Here is an 18,169-nt window from a genome sequence, read left to right as displayed (position 1 = left end):
CCCACTGCCAAAGTCTTTGTTACCCTCCTTTGTTACTCTCTCTGTATTTCACTGTAAATAAACTTTGTCCTGTTACTTATTTGAAGGGTCAGGGTTTCATTCTTCAATCTTCAGACCAAGGACCCACTGCAGAGAAAACATGCTGGTAACAATACCATGAACTTTCTCCTACTTTCCTACACATGCACTCCGGTTTTAAAGAAATGCTTAAATGGATGAGACTAGTGTGGTCTGTAAGAAAGGTCTGTGTCTCTCTGGTATGTTTTATCTGTGCCCTGTGTGCACACACATTGCCTGTAAAGTAAGTCATTGTGGGTCACCAGGTGATTTGTCCTGACATGTAATTCAGTGGAACATTTTTATCTTTAAATAATCGTACCTGAACTTGTTACCAGACAAAGGGTGCTGGCCACCTGACACTGTCCAGCCAGCATGCAGATATAGGAGTAGGTCCACCAAGCTTTACTGCCAGAAGAAAGCCAGTGATCTGGAGACCACCGAGAGTAGCTTCTCCAAGATTGTTCTGCTTCAGTTATAATTCTAATAATTTTTATAGTGGGATGCAAAGAAACAAACCTAGAAAATTTTAACTTTATCAAAAAGAATCATCAAAAAAATAAATAAATAAAAAATAACCCCAACCTAAGAGTAGCTTTACTCTAACAATCTGACAATATTTAAACAACATAAAGGTAACCCTTACCCTAACAATATAAAAATACTTAAATAACATAAAAACAGCCTTTCCTCTAACACTATAACAACACTTACAGTCTTTGGGGACAAGCATCCTCGCAATCATGGTGAATCTTTAGGTAAAGATGGGAGGTGTGTGCAGATAGAATATGGGCTGAGCAAACTCCGTCAGCTGTGCTATATTAGCTCAGCTTCTTGTAGGTTAGTCTTCTGGCTTCAAACTGTCACAATTCTTAGAAGAACCACTATAAAGCCAAAACTATTGTAGGCTTTCCCTCTTGTGAAAAAAAAGAGAGCACCATTTATCTAGCCGATTTGACTAAGTAGGTGACCTAAAATATTGTGATTCTATCTTAAAGATGTAAAATCTGTTCATCAGCTTAACGTAGCCTCTTTAGGACTGAGACATCTTTCCTTCCAGCTGAATGTTTTTATTATGATTATTAACCCATGTTATTCTCCTTTAAATAATCTAGATTATTAGTAAATGTTTAATATATGATATTCCCCCTAAAGTCATTAATTACTGCCTAATTAATTCTGGCAGACCCACAGATTTCAAGCATATTGTTACTTCTTATAGGTGTAGCACCTTTTTCCAGACAATTAATTATTAAGTATCAAGTGATTCCAGTCGCCCTAACACATTTCTGTCTTAAAATATTGAAATTGCCTAAATAACATCATTTTACAAAAAACAAATATATTCTTCAACATTCTATTAATCTCTTTTAGCAAATCCCAAAGGTGAAGAGGAAATGGTAAAATAACACAAGAATTTTAGAACAAACACAGTGGTAAGTGCCAGTAAAGAAGCTTTATTTTTACAATTTTGCCTTAATTAAGTGGAAGTTTTAGAAGAAATCGTGTAAGTTTTGCTGTGGTCTGAATAAGTTTTCTCCTCAAAATCATATGTTAAAATTTTATCAACAGTTGACAGTATTAGGAGGTAGAACTTTCAGGAGGTGATTAAGCCATGAGGGAAGAGCTCTTATGAATAAGACGGACATTCTTTATAAAAGCAATGGGAGAGCAGTGTTCATCTCATCTAACACATGAGGATACAGTAAGCAGTATCACTCCTGGAAGCAGACAGCAGCCCTTGCTGAATACTTAATTTGCCAGGGCCTTGATCTTGAACTTCTCAACCTCTAGAAACATGAGAAAATTAATTTCTGTTTTATATAAATTATCCAGCCTCAGGTATTCCATAAAGTAGCAGGAATGAACTAAAAGAGATCTTAAGTTATTTCTAAATGCACTCTTATTCTTGACTTTCATTTAGTCTAATGAGTCAAGGATGGTAGCCCCATGAATTATAAGACTAAGCTGCACTATGACCAGAAATGGTTTGTTCTTCACATACATATGACAGGCAGTATGTGTGCTATAGGACATAAAACTGAAGAGATGACAGCCATGTGCCAAATGTCATTTCCTATTACAGGCCCTGGATGGCCAGAGACTTGGTATCTATATTCCTCAGCTATTTTGCCCTTGGTCAAACCATTCTAATTACATGCTACTGTTAAGAATGTAGCTTATCTTTTCAAACTAAGCAGCTCATTACAATGTGCATTAGGGCACTTAGTAAATGTGTAGCTGTCTTTGACTTGGTCTTTCCCATAATCTTCCATTGGTCAAGAAGAAAGGCAGGATGGACTTGGGTCGAGCATCAGCCAAGAAGCTGGACAAAATTGGGGTGGAAGGAGGCAAGGAGGAAGAAATGATCAAGTCAAATTAACCACAGTAATGGGAGGCCCTGGAGCAGGAGGCACACTTAACATATGTAGGGGAGATTTAGCATGGAAACAAAGCAATCATCAGAAATAGAACTGAAGGGACCAACAGCTCACCAAAGGTGCATGAAGATTGCCTTAAACTAAACACATATGAAGAAAAAGCAGCCATAGAAAGAAACATTACCTAAACTTAGGCAGAGCCTCCTAAAAATATGGCTGCCATTGACCCACACTCGGAAGAACGTTAAGACGTAGCACCAGGAGGTACAAATTCAGCTGCCATTAATCCCCTCCTAGGAGCTTTCAGCCAGAAAGCATGTTGCCTTTAACATCAGGATGAAAAACCTTAATAGATTTTGTTATATTTTCTCATCAAAGTCCTCTTCCCTTTACCTAAGCTGGTAGATAAATCCATATGCCTGGCTGTTCATGAGCCACTCGTTATAGCCTGCTTCTGCCTACGTGTGAAATACACTTTTCTCCTGTGACCCAATCTGCTGTCAATGTACAAACCCCTATTGATCTGACCTAAATTCTAAGTTGGTAGAGGAAGTTTTACTCCCAACAGGACTTTATCTTAAAAAGACCAGAGATAGAATTTGAAGCTAAATTATTTTTTTTGGGGGGGGGAAGTAATAACAATGACCAAATTCTTTTAGGATTAAAGATGGTAGAGGAGGCAGAACTGTCGGGAATGTGACCATGTACCTCAAATGGCGCTGACATTTATGAGCAGGCAGGACCATGTTGACAAGGTTCGCCACAGCTTGAAACAAGAAGACTAGATAAAGCAAACAAAGCCAAGATGGGAAGTCTGTCTTTGTTCAGAAGAGATCTTTTTCAATTAAGCTCACACTGCCTGATGCACCAAAATGCATCTCTTTTATGAATTGTCTGTCCAATAAAACTCTGTGAGAAGGTTTAATTAAGACTATGAAATTTTTCTATCAATGCAACATAAAGTATAAAAAGTAAAAGGCAACAACAATAGAAGGGTAAGTGTTATGACAGGCACTTTCCTGAGATATAAGTTTAAAGCCTTGAAAATAATCAACCAGTCCCTTACTTAAGTAGGATAACCATAAGGATATGAATAGAATAGCAGGGTGGCATCTTTTTTAAATGCCTAGGGAATAAAAATGCACAGGCTTGCTGAATGAACATCCAAGAGGCAAGGACACTTTCTAAAGTTCAAATTCATTCTAATTCTCTGCTCTCTCTTACATTAAGGCCAAAAAAGAATATTAACCATTTTTATTAACTATGACCTCCATTTATTAAATAATAAAACCTCCTAGTGCAAAATGTGATACATATTTTGCAAATTGTGCATAAAAGTTATGCAGCTAAATTTATAGAAGGATTGATAAAATATCTAAACTTTTTCATTGTAGCATTAAATTGTAAACTTACATTCATAACCACTAAAATGAAGAACTTTGCAATGTTATCTGATGGCCATAGGAGGAGTAATCATTAGTACACTCAGTGTAAACTTGGCTTTAAAGAACAGATACTGGTCCCAGTATGAATGACCAGTGACATGCAGATGAAGAAAGGTAGAGAAAATGTTCTGAGTTTCTAGGAGAGCCAAATGTTCTATCTCCAGAATTCTTGTTTGGTTTGGTTTCATCTTTCTGAAATTTTATTACCTGACCTTCAAGTTTGGCTCCTCTTTATATGGATACCTCAGTTTCAACAAATCAGAAAATATTTTGAAAGATCTCTGACTATTTACAAAATTAGATATTTAAAGATACTTCTATTTTAAATTTATCAGTAATTACTGATGAGAAATAGAAAATACCAAAGAGTGGGTTAGTTTCTAAAGAGGTTATAATACAGCTAAGAACATTAAACTGATAAAAATTAAAAAAGAGATCCTTCCAAACTGCCTGCCCAAGAGTAGTGTCACTGAGGGAGGGATAATCAGGGTGGCTGTGAGGACTGGGCTGGCAGAGCGTAGGGCTCAGGGAGGAGAGGTTGTGAGGAGTCTCACAGTCAGAAGAGGGAAAGGAGGACACAAGAGATGGAGAAAAAAATGGTTCCAATTGAGACACTCTCACGGTTGGTGCAAATCACCTTAGCTGAAGGCAAACAGAGCATCTTACCCACTAAATCAAGGGTTAGGTTCAGAAGGGAAGGACCTTGTGCTTCACTAGACTTCTTACTTCCTCAATATGTTTATTTTCCTTATTTTTAGTTCTTTCACTTAAGAACTAAACATGAAGGAATAAAACCCTAACTATTGACATCAGTCCTTTGTTAGTCACTTAAGAAATAAAGTAGAATGATTGCATATGATTTATTAATAGACATGTCAACAAGAGAAAGACCAGGTTTAATATTTAAAAACCTTTAATTTTGACTCTTCCATTAGCTAGCCAATTGAACTTATTTGGATCATCAGTAAAATCATATAACTGAACAGTGTGATGATTCATGTTTCTCCTGCCCCAGAGTACAGTTGCTCCTCTATCTGTGGGTCCCACATCCATGAAATCAAATATACAGGCATGAAAAATATGTGGGGAAAAATAATGGGTGATCACATCTGTACAGAACATGTAGGATTTTCTTTCGTCATTATCTGCTAAACAGTACAGTATTGACAAGTATTTACCTAGCATTTACATTGTGCACATATGTGTATTTGTTATCACACGTAATCTAGAGATGATTCAAAGTATGTGGGAGGGCCGGTGTGGTAATACATGCCAATAATCCCAGCTACTTGGGAGGCTGAGGCAGGAGGATTGCGTAAGCCCAGGAGTTTAAGGTTGTTATGAGCTAAGATGGCACCACTGCAATATAATTCATTCACCAAGGAGTGATCCTTTCTCAAAAAACAGAACTAAATTTTAGGAGAAGCCAAGAGCCAGATGACATCTGAGCAAGATGATCTGCAGCTGAGGGGTGGACCGCAAGCCATTCGTCCACAGGTGTTCCTTGTGGAAGAAGAGCACACAGTCATTGTTAATTACTCCCCTCACCTGTATCATTCCGTTTCAGTAAAAGGCTGGTGGGGAGGTTGCTCTGGGCTACCTAGAAAGTAAGGGCTAGCCCGCCTTCCACAGGCTTGTACTTCTAATCTGCCTCTCGCCTGGTTCCTTCCTGTGCTAACAGAGACCAGGGCCATAGGAGCCCGACGGGTCGTGACACTAAATCAGTACAGATTAAAAAACTAAATATACAGGAGGATGTGCATAGATTGAACACTAATACTACGCCACTTTATATTAGGGACTTGAACACTGTGGATTTGGGAATCTGGGAGAGGACTGGGAAGAGAATCCCTCATGGAGACAAAGGGACTCTTTCCAAATTAGACAACCAAGTGTGATTTTTCAAATTCTTGCATGAATATAGAGTAGTAGCTTTTAAAATAATACTTACATTTTGGCCCATTTATCTAGCTCTTCTTCAATATATGTTTTAACCATTTTTGGTTGAAGGCCAAGAGAATTCCCCGAGAAATAGATGGCATTTTCATCCTTATTCACTAGCGATAAATCAACTGAAACAGAAGAAAATATAAAAAGTGTTTATTCAGTCAACATTCTTCCATTTGGTATTGTAAACCTGGTATGAACAGTTAACAGAATTAACTCAAAGAAAGATAATAAATACTTAATAATTGGTCCCCAGGGTAACATCGGGTTCTCTGAAAAATAAGTAAACGTTTGCATTTTTTAAACCTATAGAGGCTGTTGTAGTGATCATTCACAGGTATTGAGTCCCAGGAGGAAAACTAAATTAGCAATTGCTTCGAAGCTTAAATAGCCAAAGGCAATAGAAACAAGTTAAAAATAGATTTTTTTATGAGAAATACATCAGTCTTTCTAATCTTATTAGAAAATTTAGGCAAGTACTAAACATTTGTATTAACTAGTGGTGAAGATGTGGTAAATTTTAAAAACCTAAAGAAATTATTTTCATAATTGAAGTAGATATATTGGATTTATATACTTTTTCATTCTCTATGCATATATATTATAGTATTAATGCATATATAGGCAAAAAATTGTTCTCTTTACTTCTTATTCAAATAAATAAGGACTTTGGTGATTTGTATTACAACTTATCTTAGAACTTATCCTTGACCACAAACACACCAATCCATGTGCTTCAAACACAATCCAGAAATGCCCACATTTAAAATTATAATTATGAGCTGAGCTTTTTTTATCTCTGTTTTATTTAAAGGGTCAACATTTATTCCTTTTCTAAATGTTATGTTAAATCAAGTGGAAGAGAATGGTTTTAGTAGTCTCAGGAAAATAAAGTACAAATCTGGGATTTGGCTATCAAAAGTTATATACAATGATGGGAGGGAAAAAGACAAGAAATCACATTACGGGTCCCTCCCCCAAGCCTAAGACTTGCTTACTCAGTCAAAAAAGGGACAAAGTTGATTCATAATCTGGAGTCTTGAACTTGAGACATTTATAAAAACTGAGCCCAGGCAGTGTCCTCCCAGCCCAGGTGCATCAGGCACAGGATGAGAGACAAAACACTCAACAGAGGGAAGGGACGGGCACTCAAGGTCTGAGTCCACTTAAGGATAAACATCCCACTTCTGGCTCAAGGATTTGGGGAGTTGGGGAAACAAAACCTACTTTAAAAAAAATTGGGGAAGAAAACCAAAAATTGCCTTCTGCAGGGGTGGGGTGGTGATAGGAGCATTCCATATCACTAACCTAACTTCAGAAGCTGTAAGGAAGCATCTTTAATTGGCCTTGACAGAATGACCAGATGGTTGATGGGAGAACCCACAGGAGGGAGAGATGAAGAGGGAATGTGTCTGAGAGAGGGCAATAGCCCCTTTCTGGGCACAGGAAGGCAGCCAGGACACGGGCTATCTATTGGCTATTGCTGAGCAGCTAGCCAGGTGGGGGCAGGTGAGTGATCTCTAAGATACAAAAACTGTGCTGGTTTTTTGAGGTCACTGCTGAAGTTGGTGTCCTGGCTGCCTTCTTGTGCCCAAAAAGGTGCTATTGCCCTCTCTCAGCCAAGATGAGATTTCATCTTGTTTTTGGAGGAAAGAGATGGATGAGGCTTTTCAATTTCTTCCTCTTAATCCAACGTGTCAATTTCTACTGTGAGAAACAGAAAGATGTCATGATCTGAGGATCCCAGGGCTTTGTGTCCAAATCAGACCATTTGCTGAATTTGTTCTATAATCCAGAAGACTAGATTCCCAGTTCATAATTGCTAGGTCATGGAAGAAGCCCAAGAGACCATTGATCCATGAATGCATCAATAAATTGTGGTATATGTACACCATGGAATACTATGCAGCCATTAAGAAAGATGGAGACTTTACCTCCTTCATGTTTACATGGATGGAGCTGGAAAATATTCTTCTTAGCAAAGTATCCCAGGAATGGAAGAAAAAGTATCCAATGTACTCAGCCCTACTATAAAACTAATTTATAGCTTTCATAGGAAAGCTACAACCCAATTTTAGCCCAGAGACATGGGGAGAGAGGAGAAGGAGGGTGGGTGGAGGGAGGGTACTTGGTGGGATCACGCCTATGGTTCATCGTATAAGGGTACATGTGAATCCCTCTAAATGTAGAATATAAATGTCTTAACACAATAACTAAGAAAAAGACAAGAAGGCTATGTTAACCAGTTGGATGAAAGTATTTCAAATTGTATACAGAAACAGTACACTGTACCCCATGATAGTATTAATGTACACTGCTATGATTTAATTAAAAAAAAAAAGACTGGATTCCCAAGCAGTATACTTGCTCTAAGCAAGCCAACATAAACTTTTTCTATAAAAACCAGAGATTAAATATTTCCGGCTTTGGAGGCCATACCTCCCTACCAGAGATCTCCAACCATCAATTCCCTTTAGCAGTTCACACATGGCCCAGCTGCAATGCCTCACTTCTGTTATCACAGTATGACAAAAGTCATAGATAATTCATTAACAATAAATGTTAGTGGTGGTGACCCCACAGAACTCTATAACTAAAAAGACACACACACACACGCAATGTTTGTGGAGCCCTTTCCAAGAGTTACCCTTAAAATTCTGGCATAGTGGGCATGTTAAAAGAACTCATAAATTCCCTCCATCAGCCAAGTCTCCATGTTCTGCAAGTGCTCCTTTTAGGCTGGGAGTACTTGCTTCATGTTATAAGCGCTGAATTAGTTCGCTAACACTTCTGTAACAAAGTCCCACAGACTGGTAGCTTAAACAACAGAAATGTATTATCTCATATTTCTGGAGACTTAAGTCCAGACCTATCAGAGAAATCATTAGCTATAGCATCTAAAACCTTATACAATGTATTTGTTAAATAATAAGTCTTGAAAATTGAAATCATTCCTTCATCTATTGGCTGCAGAACGGATGTTGTGTTAGCAGGCATGGAAAGCACATTAACCTCCTGTACATCCCCCTCCAAGCTCCTGGATAACTAGGTACATTGTCAAAGGGCAGTAATATTTTGAAAGGAATCTTTTCTTCTGGCCAGTTCTTAATAATGGGCTTAAACTATGCAGTGAAGATCTGCTATTATCCAGGCTTTGTTGTTCCCTGAATAGAACATGGCTAAGTATATTTAGTATAATTCTTAAAAGCCTTAGCATTTTCAGAATGGTAAATGACCATTGGCTTAATCTTGAAGTCAGCACCAGCATTAGTTCTTAACCAAAAGGGTCAACCTGTCCTTTGAAGCTGGGTACTGACTGTTCTTCCCTAGATACAAAAGCCCTAAATGGCCTCTTCTTCCACTAAAAGGTGGTTGCACCTACATTGAAAATCTGTTGTTTAGCAGGTCCAGCTCCATCAGTGATCTTAGCGACATCTTCCAGACACTTGCTGAAGTTTCAATATCAGCTCTTGTATTTTATGTCAAGGAGGTGGCTTTACTTACACCTCATGAACCAACCGCTGATAGCTTCAAACTCTTCTTCTACAGCTTGCTCACCTCCCTCAGCCTTCACAGGATTAGAATTAGGGCCTTTCTCTGGATTAGACTTTCATTTATGGGAATGTTGTCTCTGGTTTGATCTTCTACCCAGACCACTCAAATTTTCTTCATCTAAACGAGAAGGCTGTTTTGCTTTCTTATCATTCATGTGTACCCTGGAGTGGCACTTTTAATTTCCTACCGGAATTTTTTTGTATTCAAAATGTGGCTGTTCGACACGAGTGACTCAGCTTTCAGCCTGTCTCAGCTTTTGAGAAGCCCTCCTCATTAAGCTTAATCATTTTTAGCTTTTGATTTAAAGTGAGAGATAATGTGACTCTTTCACTTTAATACATAGAGGGTATTGTAGGGTTATTGATTGGCTGAATTTTAATATAGTTGCATCTCAGGGAAAAGAAACGTATGAGGAAAGGGAGAGAGATAGGGGACTGGCTTGTCTGCAGAGCAGCCAGAACACAAATGCAACATTTACTAAGTACGTTTGCTGTCTTTTATGGGTGTGGTTTGTGATGTATCAAAACAATTACAATAGTAACATCAAAGATCACTGATTACAGATTACCATAACATATAGTAATGAACAAAGAGTGGGCACAGCAGCTCATGCCTGTACTCTCAGTGCTGTGGGAGGATGAGGAGGCAAGATCACCTGAGGCCAGGAATTCAAGACCAGTTAGGGCAACATAGCGAGACCCTCAATATCGTATACACAAATTAGGCATGGTGGCACATGCCTCGTCTCAGGTCAGAGGCTGGGGCAGAAGGATCCACGTAAGCTCAGGTGTAACTTCAGGTTCCAGGGCTGTAGAACAAGATACTGTCTCAACAAAATAATGAAAAACTTTGAAATATCGTGAGAATTGCCAAAATATTAAACATAGAAATGAAGTGAGCACATATTGTTGGAAAAATGACTTGCTTAGGCAGGATTGACACAAACCTTCCATTTATAAAACAAAAACAAAAACAAAAACAAACAGTGTCTGCAAAGTATAATAAAGCAAAATCCTATATGTCCCAGTAATATATGCATGATTGGCATAATAATGAAGCTTTTTTTTTTTTTTTTTAAGACAGTATCTCACTCTGTTTCCCAGGTTAAAGTGTGGTGGTGTGGTCATAGCTCACTCCAGCCTCAAGCTCCTGAGCTCAACCAAGCCTCTTGCCTAAGCCTCTTGAGGCTGGGACTACAGGCATGCGCTGCTATGCCAGGGTAATTTTAAAATTTTATGTAGAATTTTTGCTGTGTTGCTCAGACTGGTGTCAAACTGCTAGCCTCAAGCAATCCTGCTGTGTCAGCCTTCCAAATGCTAGGATTATAGGTGTGAGCCACCTTTCCTGGCTCTAATGAAGTTACTTTTAATTTTAAGTTGCAAGTATTTTCAAGTCCTAGTGGAAAAGTTTATATCTTCAACATGTATAGATTTCCTACGATAATGACTTCCACAAAACAAAAAAGAGCTTGATAAATGTTTGGAGCATCCACATTCCATTAATATCATCAAAGTCGGCCAAATATCACCAATTATAAAACCAGTACCAGATATTGCTTTTAAAGAGATAAACTACCATTTATTTTAAAATAATACATATAGGTATGTTTAAACTGTTTATGATTATCTATTTATGAAATAATCATTTTTTAAAATAGTAAATAGATATTTATATATTTCAGTTAGATTTCCCTACTGGCCTATCATATCAGAATCCTGTAAAAAATATCCTGGGCTTGACTCAAAGATTCTAATTTACTTTTTCTAGTGTAGGGCTTGAGAATAGACATTTATTTTTAAGAGACAAGTGCTCACTCTGTTGCCTAGGCTGGAGTGTTTTGGCACAATCATAACTCACTGAAATTTCAAACTCTTCAGCTGAAGCAATCCTCCTGCCTCAGCTTCTCAAAGAGCAAGGACTACAGATAGGTGCCAGGCCTAGCTGGTTTTTTTTTTGTTTTTCCCATAGGGAGGGTCTTGCTATGTTGCACAGGTTGGTCTGGAACCCCTGGCCTGAAGCTATCTTCCTGCCTCACTATCCCAAAGTGCTGAGATTATAGGTGTGAGCCACTGCACCCAGGCAGTATAGGCATTTTTTAAAAATCTCCAAAAAAAATTCTTTACTTGGCCTCACTGTAGAAGGCCTGGCCCTTAATCTACTTATTGAAAACAACAACCACCAAAAATAAATAAATAAATAAATAAATAAACCCTGAGAATCCTCAAGTTTAATTAAATTATCTAAGGTCACAGGAGGTAGCTTACTTTCAACTACACAGCATGTGATTATTGTAATTTAAGATTTAATTAAATCCACTTTAAATATTTTAAGATTCAGTTATAAAACACATGTGTAATCCTTCTAGAGAAAAATTTCCCATCCCCTTTCACAGGATGAAACACATGGAAGATTATTCTATTGGGATAAACCACAAGGCTATTTTGCAACAGTGGTGAAAGGCCCAGCAGAGTCGTCCCAAGAGCTAGAAGAATAAAAATCTCCGTAGACATGTGAGTCCCAGGCACACACACATACTCTTTCTCTTTCCTCCCCCTCAATAAATCAGCTCATGCTGAAAATCAAGAAACTATAAAGTAACTTTATTTTTTTTCCTTTTTACAAATTAAAGGAGAAATCTGGAATAACACTATGGTTTGAGAGAAAAGCAAATCCTAGTTCCAAAGATTTTTTAAATGGCTTGTCTGTAAAATTACTATTTTCCAAAATATAATTATTATGAAAAGGAACTCAAATGCTAATGAACTTTTTAATCAAATACCCATGTGTATCTATCACATGTATAACATGGTGGTTGGTGTATATGTATGTGTGTATATGTATATAAAACATTGTATGGAAGTGTCAGTATTTCCACTAATTTAATTTCAGCATTATAAAATTTTAAAAATTCTTTCATGTAATTAATAGCATTGGTAGACTATTTTCGTTAGGTATTTGATTTTAGAATGAAAGATATAAATTTGCTACGATAGTCTGCTTTAACATTTTTTTGCAGTGAATATTCCTTTAAAAATATGGTTCAGTTTAAAGTATATATATATACATACAGACACACACATATACATACATATCTATGCTTGAACTAGGGGATACCACTTTTTGCCTTTTAGACTTTGGAGAAGTCTAAGACTTAGCTTGATATAAAGCAGGTCTGTCCAACCTTTTGGCTTCTCTGGGCCATACTGGAAGAAGAGTTGTCATGGGCTACACATTAAATACACAAACACTAATAAAAGCTTATGAGCAAAAAAAGAAAAAAAATCCACGCATAATTTTTGTGATATCCACTGTCACAGATAAACAAAAACTTCCTCACATATTACCCTAATTATGCAGCGGCCTATTTAGAGAGTCTTTTAAAGTCATGAAGCAGCTTCCAAGCTTGTGTTCACTAATATAGAAAATGTACATATCTAAGTAATAAAACATCTTTTTGATATTTTTATTATAAAATTAAAAGAAAAGTGGGCATCACAAAACTAGTGGAATATTTGCCGTTGTATTTGAGAAACCAATGCACCAGTATCTGGTTCAGTGGAAGTAGTTGCAACTCTCCATGAGTTTTCAAGGTGCTCAGATATTTTGGTTCTAATTTTACTCTGAATGTGCTTTATTCTCGAAAACAGTTGCTCACAAATGTAGATGCCAAAAAGTAATGACATGAATAAAGCATGACTGGGAAGTGTGAGATATCTGTTCCTAGGAAGACAGGATGTACAAAAGTCCAGGAAAGAGATGTGATCAAGTTTCTCTTTAAGTGGAATGTCAGATTGCGGCTCTTTGGATTCCATTTGAAAATTGGCAGGTAATATATTTATGTCATCTGAAAAGAGAGTCACAAATGTATCAAAATATTATTTTCCTGGAAATGGTGAAAAAAAAATCTGTTTTCAAATTCCTATATCAAATCAAACAGCAAGGCTATGTATTTTTCATTGCTCACAGGACTGTGTTTAGCCAACGTGTTGAAATGGATAGAATTGTTTGCCTTAATCTGAGCTTGGCATAGTTTCAGTTTCATTTGGAATGCTGTTATGGTTTGAAACATTGCATTGATCATTTCGTTTTCACCATGAAGATATATCTGGAACTTCTCAAATGGGCACTTAAATCCATTTAAAATGCTAAATTGGTAAGCCAGTTTTCATTGTCAAGTTCTGGCATAAATCTGGTTTTTGATACCATAATGACTTGATAACATTTTGTGAATCATAAAATCTTTTCTACTTTTGGCCTCAACTTAGCCATCTACTTCCAAAAGGTAATGATGTGACTATAGTCAGCATCAGTTCTCTCTAGGAATTCCTGGAATTGGTGATGATTCAATCCCTTGACCCTCATAAAATTCAGTCTTGGTAACAATTTGCATGTTATCCATTATTAAATCTTTAGCACATAAATTTCCTTGATGTACTATGCAATGACACTTCATCAAATGTAAGTTTTGGGTGGCAATTACATTGTTTTCTATTGGTTTTTCAAGCCCCTCTCTTTTACCATCAGTAACTATACTGGATATGTTGACAATGGACAAAGAAAATCATTTTAACGTACTTTTTACTGCTTTGTATAAATTTCTTGACTTTGTTGTATCTTTCAATGTCACTAAAGAAGCCATTTTTGGGGTTACATTATATTCATTATCAATATTTCTAATAAAAATGGCAAGTTGAGCTGTTAGTTGTAGCATCAGTGCTGTCATCCATTGCTAAAGCATAAAATTTAAAATTAGCAGCTTTACTCTCTAAATTTCTTTTGATAGATTTTCCAATTTCTTCAATTTGCTTGGCTCTAGTCTGGTGAGACAAACTGATTTTATAAAATTTCCCCTTTTTTCAGGCAAATTATATCTTCTGTGTTTCACACATATTGCTAAATAAAACTCACCATCATAAATAGTTTTTTTTTTTTTTTGCTATTAAATATGCTACCATGTAACTAGCTTTTACAATCGAATCCATCTGAATTGTAACTTTAAAAAAATTATTGAGGAACACAGACTCTTTTTATCAGTTTTCCTATTTTGTCCATATGACATAATCCTTTATACACATTGAATTCTGCAACCCATTTTTGCATATAATTCCTTTTCAAATTATAGCCTTTGAAAATTTGCACAAATTCCCTGCCAATTAAGCAGAGTATGTTATTAATTTCTTCAACAAAAAAGTAGTCAGCTGTCTACTTTTCATTAAGCAATCTTTCTTCTTCTATAATTTTTCCTTTTTGGGGTTCTGTTTCCTTTTGAAATGTTGTAGAAGCCATGCTGGGATTTAGAAAAAACTGTGACAGATAAGGACTGTACTTATGAAGACCTACCCAAAGACCCTGTGAGAGTGTTCTTCAGATTAGATACTCCAGACTAAAATGTCAACATACTGTGACTGTTCATTTAAGAAACTTGAGCTAAGTTTTGCATTTTTTTTTTTTAACCAGGAATTCCTTTCTCAAATAGTAGAAAAAGGTCGAGTGTGGTGGCTCACAACTATAATCCTAGCATTTTGGAAGGCTGAGGCAAGAGAATCACTTGAGCCTCGGAATTTGAGGTTGCAGTGAAACATGATAATGACATTGCACTGTTGTCCAGCAATAGATCAAGACCCTATCTATATGAAAATAAATAAATAAATAAAATAAAAGGGAAGAGAAAAAATCTTTTCCAAAGACATACAATGTTTTTGCAGATTGGTGAACATGAAATTGCTGCTGATGGCATTATAATTAGTAGTAGAAAGCATAGCGATTCCAGCTGTGTTTGTTTTATTTGTCTTTTGATTATTTGGCTCTCTGGTATTACCAAGAAGAAGATGAACCTCCAATATGAATGTGTTGGGTAGGAAGTATGTAATTGTAAAATTATCCCCATCTCAATAATTATGGTACTAATGTAATTAACTTCTGTGGTTCTTGTCTTTGTTGGAAATATTGAACTGAGTTTCAACAATTTGGAAGAATGCTTACCTGAGATTTATGATTATGTCCATAAATAAGAATACCTGGTTACAATTTTACTGGCAGACAAATACGCCTCAGAGCTGAGAAACATCATTGTGGGGTAAACCCCCACAAAATTTAAATGAAATGTGCTCTTTTAATTCCAGAACTGAGCAAAAAGACTTGTGAGTATCATGTGCTTTTGTCGAGGCCCTAAGCGACCTGGGAAAACACGGTGGGGGCCTGCAAGCCAGGCGTAAAAACCTCTTGCAGGTAACCCCGACTGTGCAGTCAAGTCAGCCTGTCAGATAAGGGTTGAAACGGCCCATCTGTGCAGAGGACAGGACTCAAAGGTTGATGTGAGTAAAAAGAAAAACTCCATCGTAATGATGTCGAGTAAAATACTCCATCGTAACTGCAGAGTCTCTAAAGCCATAAGAAAACAGTCATGAAGCCAGTTTCTTGGAAATTTAATTGAGTACATAGAAGAGAAAGGTTTTCCTCCTCTGTTTATCCTAACCTTTAACTTCAACAATAGTAGTCAGATAATGTATTGTTCTCCTAGATCTTCCAAGAGGAATAGCCTTTCTTTCTTTAGGCTAATCTTATGAGGGCTATTTCACATTCCTGGACTTTCTTTCTTTCTTTTCTATAGTTTAAGATAAGAAATGAGGATGCTAGGATTACTTTCTTTCTTTTCCATAGTTTAAGATAAGAAATGAGGATGTTGGGATTATCGATCAATGTGGTGTAATGACTGGCTCCCAATAAAAGGAAGTAGAAATTAAAGACATTTTGCTACATGCCACCTAAGAGTGTGCAGTCGTTTCTTGCTTTTCAAACAATTCTAGGAGCGATCTTGCACCCGCGGCTAAGCCGTCCTTCTCTCCTCGCGAGAAAGAACATTACACAACACATCATGACAAAAATGGGACTGACCTTGGTAGAACAGTCTAGCAAACAACAGAATATTCTTTTAAATGTACATGGAGAGTTCACAAAAACAGAGCCTTGTCCTGGGTCAAAAACAAACCTTAACAAGTTTAAAAGAACTGAAGCCATACAATAAATGCTCTCTGATCATAATAGAATTGAACTAGAAATAGTAACAAAAAGAAAACTGAAAAATGTCCAAAACATGGAAATGAAGCAACGCAGTGCTAAATAAACCATGAGACAAAGAAGCCTTTGGAACTTGTAGTGAGGTGTGGAGTTTCTAGTCATGATATCTAAAGCACAATCCATAAAAGAAAAATGAATACTTGCACAGTCTCAAAATTAAAATCAGTTACTCTGTAAAAGACACTTTTTTTTTTGAGACAGTCTCATTATGTCGCCCTGGGTAGACTGCTGTGACTTTACAGCTCACAGCAACCTCAAACTCTTGGGCTTAAGTGATTCTCTTGCCTCAGCCTCACAAGTAGCTGGGACTACAAGTGCCTGGATATTTTTCTGTTGCAGTTGTCATTGTTGCTTAGCTGGCCTGGCTTGGGTTCGAACCCAAGTGCCATAACCACTGTGCTAGGAGCGCTGAGCCTATAAAAGACACTATTTTTGTTTTGCAGTTTTTGGCCAGGGCTGGGTTAGAACCCGCCACCTCCAGCACACGGGACTGGCGCTTTACTCCTCTGAGCCACAGGCACCGTCCTAAAAGGCACTATCAAGAGGAAAAAAGGTAACTACGGACTGGGAGAAAATATTTTCATACCATTTATTCAACAAAATACTTGTATACTGAATGTACAAAGAGCTCTTAAAAGTCAATACTAAGAAAAACTGAAATTGAAGAATGGTCAAAAGATTTAAGGGAACATTCAAGGGTCCTCAAACTTTTTAAACAGGGGGCCAGTTCACTGTCCCTCAGACCGTTTGAGGGCCGGACTGTGGGCTCCGGGACGAGTCAGCTCCTAAGCAGGACAGGCAGCAGCGGCTAAAACACCTGCGGGCCAGATAAATGTCCTGGGCAGGCCGCATGTGGCCCGCGGACCATAGTTTGAGAACACCTGTTTTAGAGCATGGATGGTACATAAGCGTATGAAATGATTAATACTTAAGCTTATTAGCCATTAGGGAAATGCATGTAAATTCCAAAACAAGACACTTCTATAAACATATTAGAGTGGCTAAGAAAATAAAACAACAACAAAAACCCTGACAATATTAACTGGGGGCTGGGGGGGGGGAGATGAAGAATAATTAAATACTCCCATACATTGCTGATGAGAATGCAAAATAGTATAGTCATTCTGAAAAAGTTTGGCAATTAAAAACACTTATAATATGGCCCAATAGCAATCAATTTGTAGTTTTTTAAAGCAGGAATTGACAAGCTGTGGCTTGTGTTCTGAATCAAGTTCATGACCTATTTTTATACAGCCTGCAAGCTAAGAATGTGTTCACATTTTTAAATTGAAGAATAAAAGTAAGAGAAGAAGGAAAAAAAGAGCAAGAATATACGAGGCCTACCAAAGGTGAGATATTTACTACCTGTGACAAAAAAAGTTTGATAACTTACATTCACAGAAAATTCAGTACGTGAATGTTTATAGTAGCTACGTGTAATCACCAAAGCTGGACACAACTCAAATGTATGTTACTGAGTGAATGAACACAGGACTGTAAGTCTATCCCCAGAATAGATACTGTTCAGCAATAAAAAGGGACACTTTTTTGATGTAACTTTGATTAATATCAAAGGCATTACTGGGTAAAGGAAACCACAAAGATTGCATAGAGTATATGATTTCTTTTATATGAAATTCTGAAAGAGACAAAACTATAGGGAGAGACAATATGTAGACTGGTGATTGCCAGGGGTTAGGAGTGTAG

At 37.1% G+C, this 18,169-nt stretch overlaps 1 protein-coding gene across 1 annotated transcript in view; it reads right to left on the bottom strand.

The window, feature by feature from the left end:
* The window catches only part of KYNU (kynureninase), a 141,054-nt gene that overhangs the window by 97,382 nt on the left and 25,503 nt on the right, over window positions 1-18,169 (bottom strand). The window contains exon 3 of the mRNA XM_023515039.1: window positions 5,835-5,955. Within this exon, the coding sequence (XP_023370807.1) occupies window positions 5,835-5,955 (121 nt within the window). The remainder of the gene's footprint in view (window positions 1-5,834; window positions 5,956-18,169) is intronic.

The sequence above is a fragment of the Otolemur garnettii genome, unplaced genomic scaffold (genome assembly GCF_000181295.1).
Source record: "Otolemur garnettii isolate 467f Iridium unplaced genomic scaffold, OtoGar3 scaffold00064, whole genome shotgun sequence".
NCBI classification, from domain to species: Eukaryota; Metazoa; Chordata; class Mammalia; order Primates; family Galagidae; genus Otolemur; species Otolemur garnettii.
Note: the sequence above shows the minus strand (reverse complement) of the source record. Positions and strands in the feature narration are given on the sequence as shown.